The sequence below is a fragment of the Gastrolobium bilobum genome, unplaced genomic scaffold (assembly GCF_033153095.1).
Source record: "Gastrolobium bilobum isolate Gb01-03AN ecotype WA unplaced genomic scaffold, APGP_CSIRO_Gbil_v1 utg11328, whole genome shotgun sequence".
NCBI classification, from domain to species: domain Eukaryota; kingdom Viridiplantae; phylum Streptophyta; class Magnoliopsida; order Fabales; family Fabaceae; genus Gastrolobium; species Gastrolobium bilobum.
The window spans coordinates 106,839-115,660 of record NW_026895840.1 but is presented as its reverse complement, the minus strand read 5'-3'; the positions used below and the strand labels follow the sequence as shown (position 1 = coordinate 115,660).

Here is an 8,822-nt window from a genome sequence, read left to right as displayed (position 1 = left end):
GTGGTCATCTCGCGTATGTTTATCAGAGCATAAATTAATTCGGTGATTAGCATTAACAAAAAGGTGAAACAAGTAGTCATGCAGTAGACAAAGGTAATTAGCATCATTCTAGAGAATCGAACACATGATTCACACGAAGGAGTTTGTTATATGAGACAAAGATGGAGTGAGGATCTAGAAACCCATCCTAGACAAATTGTTTACACTGTTGTTAGCTTACCAACATACACATAAGATGGTGACCACAAGTGAATTGCCTTGGAATCGAATCAAGTTAATTTTGAAAATGATCCATTGCCCAAAACTCATTAATTAATCAACGGTTGATTTCCATCAATCAACGGTTATCATTTATTGAGAATCAAACTTGTTAATTAATCATTAATTTACAATAAATGATAACCATTGATTGACGAAAATTAATGGTTAAGATTTGGTGTTAAATTTCAAAATTTGACTGTCAAAGAATACTGCCCCATATATATATAGAGATAGGATCATTTGACTAGGGGTATGCAAAAAAATTAGCTCACTTCCCCTGCTCTTGATCTGACCTTGACCTGACCCATAAATACCTATTTTTTTGAACTAGGTTTAAATACTGACCCACTTTTATTTGGGTCAGTTTTAGACCTGACTTGTTTTAATAATGACCCATTGACCCAAAACTTGACCCATACCACTATGTGAATAAAAAAGAAAAAAAAATCACAATTACATTAAAAGAAAAGTTTTAACGTAAAACAACAATTCCGTCAAAATATCTTACGAAAAATATTTCCATAAAAAATTTTACGAAAAATATTTTCATCAAAATTTGTGACTAAAAACATTTTTGTAAAAAATTTGACGGAAAATTTTTTTTGTTCAAATTTTTTTACAGAATCTAAATTTTAACGAAACACATTTCCATCGAAATTTTTTAACGGAAAAAATTTTCATCACAATTCTTTACAGAATTCAAATTTTGGCGAAAGTTTTCGACGGAAATATTTTCGTTAAACTTTTTGACAAAAAAATTTCGTCAAAATTTTTAGCGAAACACATTTCCATCGACAATTTTCGACTAAATATTTTCATCAAGTTTTTTGATAAAAAAACATTTCCATCAAAATTTTCATCGGAACACATTTCTGTCAAAATTTTCGTAAAAATTTTTGACAAAAAAAAGTTTCGATAAAAAATTTTGACGGATAAATATTTTGTCCAAATTCTTTAGAGAATCTAAATTTCGTCGAAAGTTTTGAATGAAACATTTCCCTCAAAACAATTTACGTCGAAATTTTCGTCAGTACATATTCCTATCAAAATTTTGAACAAAAAACATTCCGTCAAAATTTTTAACGGAATTCTTTTTTCGTTTAAAACATTTAATGGAGAAAATCATTTTCGTCAAAACTTTTGACGGTAACTAAATTTCGATAGAAAAATTATTTTTGTAAAAATTTTCATTAGAGAAAAAATTTCGTCGCTTTTCGACAAAAAGTATTCTGACGAAAAAATAATTTTGTGACGAAATTTTTGTCATTTGCAACATAGAAATTTTGACGAAATTTTGAGACGAAACCAAGTCAAAAACAGGTCAGGTCGGATTTGACCCACTTCAAAAACCAAGTCAGACCCACTTCAGAAACCAAGTCAGGTCACATCAGACCCGGTTCTGAACTAGTTTAAAAAAATCCAAACCAAGTCAGACCTGACTTAGATCAAATTAAAGCGGGTCGTGTCAAAATACCTGACCTATAAAAATCAAGTTGGGTCGAGTCGGCACAAAAACCTGACCCGTGCACACCCCTACATTTGACGTCGGTGCCAAATTTTGAAATTTGACACCAAATTCTAATCTTCGATTTCCGCCAATTAACGATTATCATTTATTGGAAATCAAACTTATTAATTAATATTAATTCCCAATAAATGATAACCGTTGATTGTCGGAAATCAACGGATAGGATTTGGTGCCAAATTTTTCAAAATTTGACACGGTGCCAAAGGATCCTATCCCCCATATATAGATAGATAAAGCAATGGAAGATAATTTTATTCTCCGAATATAGATTTAGTTTTGGTAAAAACAAAGGGCTAAAACCTCTGAAGCACGGACTCGTCCATTTTGGAAAAAAATGCGTGTCCGACACGTGTCCGACACGGACATGTTAGGACACGTTCGGACACGCGTCCGATACGTGGTCAACTTTTTGGGACACGTTGACTAGAGTGACTAGAGGGACACACGATTTTGATCGAATCCGACACGCGGTCAACGTATTTGGACACGTTTTGGGACACGTTTTGGCATTTTTGTAAAAATCAAAAAATTACAATTTAAAAAAAAGAGAAAATATTGCGATGAACCCTTCTGTCTTCGGTCTTCACTCTCAAATCTGTTAAGATCGACGTGTAAAAACGTAGATGCGGTTGGATCGGACGATCCCATGAAGAAGAGTGGGAAAGGAAGGAGTTGCTGTTGTCATCGGCGACCATCATTGGAAGAGAGAGAGAAAGTAATCATCCATATAGCTCGAAGGAAGAATACTGTTCTTTCTTAAGAGAGAAAGTAATCAACCATCCGATCGATGAAAGGTTTTTTTTCATCCAAATTGCAACAGAACAAAATCCGTATAAGAGAAACAAAGGAAAAGGCAATTAGATGATTCAGGACCGTGTGATAAGATGATTCAAGAAAAGGCAATTAATCTGTGTGCTTGTTTTTAATTGGTTCGTTCAGAAAGTCAAGGATTGCCAGCATGTCGTTTATTTCCTTTGTGTTTCTTTTGTGTTTTGTGTTTTGTAAAAGATTGGGTAATTTGTGTTTTTTTTTGTAAAAGATGTCTATTTACAATATTTTTTATTTCCTTTCCAGTACTGGTTTAGAGATTTTAATAAAATCAATTTTAAAAAAATATTTACAATATTTTTTATTTTGTTCTTTTTGAATATTTGATTAGTTACGTGACTTATTATGGGTTACTATATATATTAAATGTAAACTATATTATATATATTAAATATATTATTTAATATCAAAACGTGTCCCAGCGTGTTGAAATTTAGCATTTTTCAGAATTAACGTGTCGGAGTGTCGTGTCGTGTCGTGTCCCGTGTCCCGTGTCCCGTGTCCGTGTCCGTGCATCATAGGCTAAAACAACATGCCAGATGATCTAAATAATTCAAATATTTTAGGATCTCCTGCAATGCTGCAAAGATTTTAATTTATTTGACCAACCCAATGATCTGTCTCTTAGTCATACTTCTCTGCAAGGTGAAGCATAAATGATCTGCTTGCCCCGAAATGACCCGGCCCAATAGGGAAATCCCAATTCATTGGGCCTTTCGATACAATCAAATAGAAAGCCCCAAGGGCGCAATATTCTAGGAGCCCAAACTATGTGATTGAATAAATCCTCCTCTATCTGTTGGGGGGAAGTCGATGCTGCATCAGTCTCATTCATGGGCAATTTCAAATTATCTCTGAGCTCTTTCAATTCATCTCTGAGCTTTTTCAACGAAGCCATCAGTATTTGAAGCTTCTCTGAACTAAGATCATCAATTGGGAATTCAACATCTATGACCTTGTTTCTGTTCAGAGCATTTTCAAGTATGTCCTTCCCCTTCTTCTCCACCTTCAGCTGGTACACCAGATCCTCAACCTTCTGATTAAGCTCGTTAACATCACCATCTTTTGAAGGTTCACCTTGGCCTGGTCCTCGTTGAATGAACTTATTAGTCACAGCCTCAATGGTTGGATAACCAAAAGAGAAGGGTTTGCCACCAGGAGAGAATGCAATGACACCCATCATAGCACCACAAAGAATTGACAACTCACTTGCTTTCTTAAAAAGGCCACTCCTACGCTTGGAAAAAGTGCACTGCAAAGCACTTTTATTCTTCACCAATTTCATCTCAGTTTTTCTATGAACCATGACTCCTTCCTTTTACCCGATTCCCCTTCTTTCCCAATAGAAATTGTGCAAGAGAAATGATCAAATTGTATTTGAATTTAAAGAAGAATTACAGTGTACCAAAAAAAGAAAGAGAGGAATTATAGGCTTGTGCAGATTATATCTTGCACCTAAATCAGTTTATTATTTAATTGTAGAAAGACATTAAATGCATCTAATATTTGATTTTTCAAAATGAAAGGATTGTTACTTATGGTAGGTTTTGTCTAATATGGAAACTAATAATTACTTTCAATTTTTTAAAAAAATTATTAATTTGACGACTCACCATCTTTCTTAATAGAAATTGTAGAAGAAAAAGGATTACATTGCGAGTAATTTTAAAGAAGAATCGAGTTATATAAGACATTAAATGCTTATAATATTTGATTTTCAAAATACAAGTATTGTCACTTATGGTAATACTTGGCTAATATGGAAATTAATTATTATTTTCCATTTTTTAAACAAATTCTATATCAATAAATTTTATTAATTTGACATTTTTCAATTCAGTTATGCTAGAGGTGTATTAGATTGTGAGAAAAAAATTAGATATATTGCCTTTATTTACTAAATGAGAAAAAATATTTCTGCTCTTATTGCAAAAAATATTTATCTGTCACATTTACATAAAAGTGAGCGAATCCCATTGTAAAGAGAAGAGAAAGAAAAGATTAACGAAATCCACTCAATTTTATATGAGTGTGATGGAAAAAAATTGAAGCAAAAACAGAAAAATTAAACCCTTACTAAATATATACTAATAAAGGTTGAAGGGTCACATAGTGTGATGTGGTCCAACATAGCATGATACTTTGTGGGTAGGGCAAGGATGTAGTACAGTTTCACACTAAGCAACATAGAATAATACTAGAGGTGTTCATCAATCGATCTAAACCGCTGTAACCGAATCGAAAAATCTATAACCGAATAAACCGAAAATCAAAAAATCGAAAATCGAAAAAAAACCGCAAATTTTATTAGATTGGATCGGTTTACGGATTGGTCGATGAAAACTGATCCAACCCAAACCGATCCAATATACTAATTTTCCTCTACCGACTTGAGTCTTTTCCCAATCATAGCCCAAAAATTTCTAAACTCAAAACTCATTAACCCATCAACTAAACCCAAGAAAAAAACCTAGTCACATCTCATTAACAAAATTTTATCTATGTAGAACTTCATATCTCTTTGTCAAAAAAAAAAACAATTATGTTATCGTTTACTGATGCTTTTGTATTTAAAAAAAAATTACAAAACCAATATATACAAAAGATGTTATTTTCACAATGATCAGGAAATAAATTTTAAGATTTTCAAAAATCCGAAAACCGATCCAATCCAAACTGAAAAAAATTGGATTGGATCTGAAAAAAAATTCAAATCGAACGGATGATTACATGATCAAACCGAAGGGATTGAATCGGATGATTTTTGCTTCCAAAACCGATCCAAACCAGACCACGAACACCCATAAATAATACTATGTGGTCCAACATAGCATGATACTTTGTGGGTAGGGCAAGGATTTAGTACAGTTTTACACTAAGCAACATAGAATAATGTTTTATATATATATATATATATATATATATATATATATATATATATATATATATATATATATATATATGGGGTTTACATTTCTACAGCTCCTGTATATGCACCAGTCAAATACTTGCCATATATATACGTGAAAGCATTAAATGTGAGAAATCGTAATCATACATAAAATGAAAGCATTAAATATGGAGAATCATAACCATACACTTATCATTGATGTATGTAAAACGGATATAGAAATGATTTTACCTATATATATATATATATATATATATATATATATATATATATATATATATATATATATATATATATAGGGCTTATCGTTTCTCAAGCTGCTTGAGATAATTTTATCTCCAGCTACTAAATCATAACCATACAAAGCTGGATCAATGGTGATAAAGGAGGAGAGAGAAAAAGAAAATTATAACCATTCAAAGGTGAATCAATTAATATAAGGAAATAAATAAATAAAACGATGTAGTTTTGGGGTGGCTGGAGATAAACTTATCTCAAACTGCTTGAGAAATATTTTTCCCACATATATATTATAGAGGTAGGATCCTTTGACACCAGTGTCAAATTTGAAGTTTGATACCTCATCTGAGAGTCGTTAGATCAAAAAAGATCAACGACTCTGATTTGTAAGCATGTGACACCGTTGATCTTTTTTGATGTAACAACTCTCAGATGAGGTGTCAAACTTCAAATTTGACACTGGTGTCAAAAGATCCTATCTCATATATATATATATATATATATATATATATATATATATATATATATATGGGCAGGATATACTTACCACCAAAAAAGTTTATCACATTTACAACCAACCTAATCCTCTTTGATTTCCGTCAATCTAATGGTTATAATTTATCGGAAATAATAATTAATTAATAAATGTAACCCAATAATTTGCAATAAATTATAACCGTTTGATTGACGGAAATCAATGCTGATTAGATTAGTTGTAAAGGTTGTAAACTTTCTTGGTGGTAAGTATATCCTTCCCCATAGATAAAATTTTAACACTATAAAATGTTTGGTATGTTCTTAATATAATATATTATACATGATAATATTTTCGGAGAAGTCATAATAAAATTCATTTGAGTTTTGAAGGTGAATTTGTGTTTTTTGCTTAGGGGATTTACTTTCTTTCGCAATAGAAATTGTAGAAGAGAAAGGATCAAATTGCTAGTGATTTGAAAGAGGAATTAGTGGCATGTGTGTGATAATTGGGTTATATATTTCCCTAAATCAATATAATATTTCATGTATAGAAAGACATTAAATGCTCTGTGCCATTTCTATTAACCTAACATCACACATCATTAAGTACAGGCATACTTACATGGATCTCTATCAACTCTATACAAATATATACATAGGCTACATATGCCTTTCAAAAAGAATATTTACACTATATACATCCTGATCACACACTGGTCATGTTACATCAAAACATAAATACAGACAGTCATCAAAACATGCATCTATCAGTCTACTCTAGTAACCATACTAATCATCCAACACCAGCTTCTTGCCTCTCGTACGAACATCAACTGCAGATGTACCTAAAATATGTTCCCCAAACGGGATGAGATTCAACTATCTCAGTAAGCTCGGGGTTTATGGAGAAGTCTCCACCCACGAGTTCACTTCCTGCGTAACACGTCAGATTCCAGAACATAGATAACACCATACAATCTCGTAATAATACAGTTAGATATTTTACACCATCAAACAATCATACTCATATATAATCTCATGCTTTATTTCTCTAACAATTTATAGTTTCATTAACTACCCTATCAATTATTTCACATCATTATTCTAGAAGCTCATATCAACCAGAATTATCAGCAACTCACATTAATCAGAATTCATTAGAAATTCATAATAATCATATTCATAAGAACTTTATAATGTATGATGACTGGATGTGTTCACGGTAATAACCGGATGCATTCACATTAATCAGCATATACTATCAATTTTAAATTACTGCATGCGTTCACAGTAATAACTAATCATATTCCACCACAGCCACCCATTATCTGGATGCACTCAACTTGTATGGCCAAAATACTCATTGGCCTCGTATTGGAATTCATATTTATATATATATAGACACACACCACATATACAAAGATATCACCTTTTCATAATTAGTGTACCAAAATTATGCACTATCCATTAATCTTATATCAGATTAATCACATCACAGTATTTCAAATGCTCACATCAATTCCAATATAATATATTGAAATATTCACATCACAACACCTCGAATACAACACATCAATTTCATATAACAAATCAAACACAATACATCGAATATAGAAATCAAATCCAACATACACATAAAATGCAGATATTAGATCAAACATAATACACTTAATAGCAGCACTTCAAATCACCTTGCGTTTAATTACAGCAGATCAAATACAACTATATCCACTCACACACATCAAATCATAAAACAATTAATTACGACAGAATAAATCAAATTACATTAAATCATATCATTTACAGTATATCAATTATATACGTATTGATCCTATATAAATGCAATTATACTAAGTTCTAACATTCATAATATCCACTCACACATATCAAATCATAGAACAATTAATTACGATAGATTAAATCAAATTACATTAAATCATATCATTTATAGTATATCAATTATATATATTGATCCGATATGAATGCAATTATGCTAAGTTCTAACATTCATAATAGTTATTTCCACCCGTCATAATACACCCGATTACGGTGGAACATCATACCAAAGAAAGCTTCTAAACCAAAAACTTACATGTTCAGCTTTCCCTGCTATTAACTTGCAGTCCAAGTTACTTGTACACTTTACGTCCACTTACTTCGTCCGATTCTATACTCTAATATCATTTATGAAAATACCATTAATTATCAATTAAACACATTACTTGTAATTCAAGCAATCAACATGTCATATGTTAATTCAATTACCTACTCAATAACTCTTAATGACCTTGACAGTTCTCTTTCCACTTGACAATTCTCTTATCACTTGATAGTTCATGTCATACCACATTAGTCTTAGTACTTATTCCACACTTTATCATTAGACCCCAGTATTAGTTAGTTAAAACCACTAACTCAAGTGAATATCTTTCACTTTATCATCATGGCCGAATTGCATCTTCATGAATTCATACATTTTGTGTGCCATTTATTTACTACCAATTAATTCAATTGATAATACTATATGACCTAATTCACAATTACCTTTAAATTAGGCTAACTTATAACTTTCACATG

The 8,822-nt window shown here is 31.5% G+C and overlaps 1 protein-coding gene across 1 annotated transcript; it reads right to left on the bottom strand.

Moving 5' to 3' along the window:
* Nucleotides 1-3,245: 3,245 nt before the first annotated feature.
* LOC133296329 (agamous-like MADS-box protein AGL29) lies at nt 3,246-3,923 on the bottom strand. The gene has a single exon (XM_061495292.1). It carries the CDS (start codon nt 3,921-3,923, stop codon nt 3,246-3,248), a length of 678 nt encoding a protein of 225 aa, XP_061351276.1.
* Between the last annotated feature and the right edge of the window lie 4,899 nt (nt 3,924-8,822).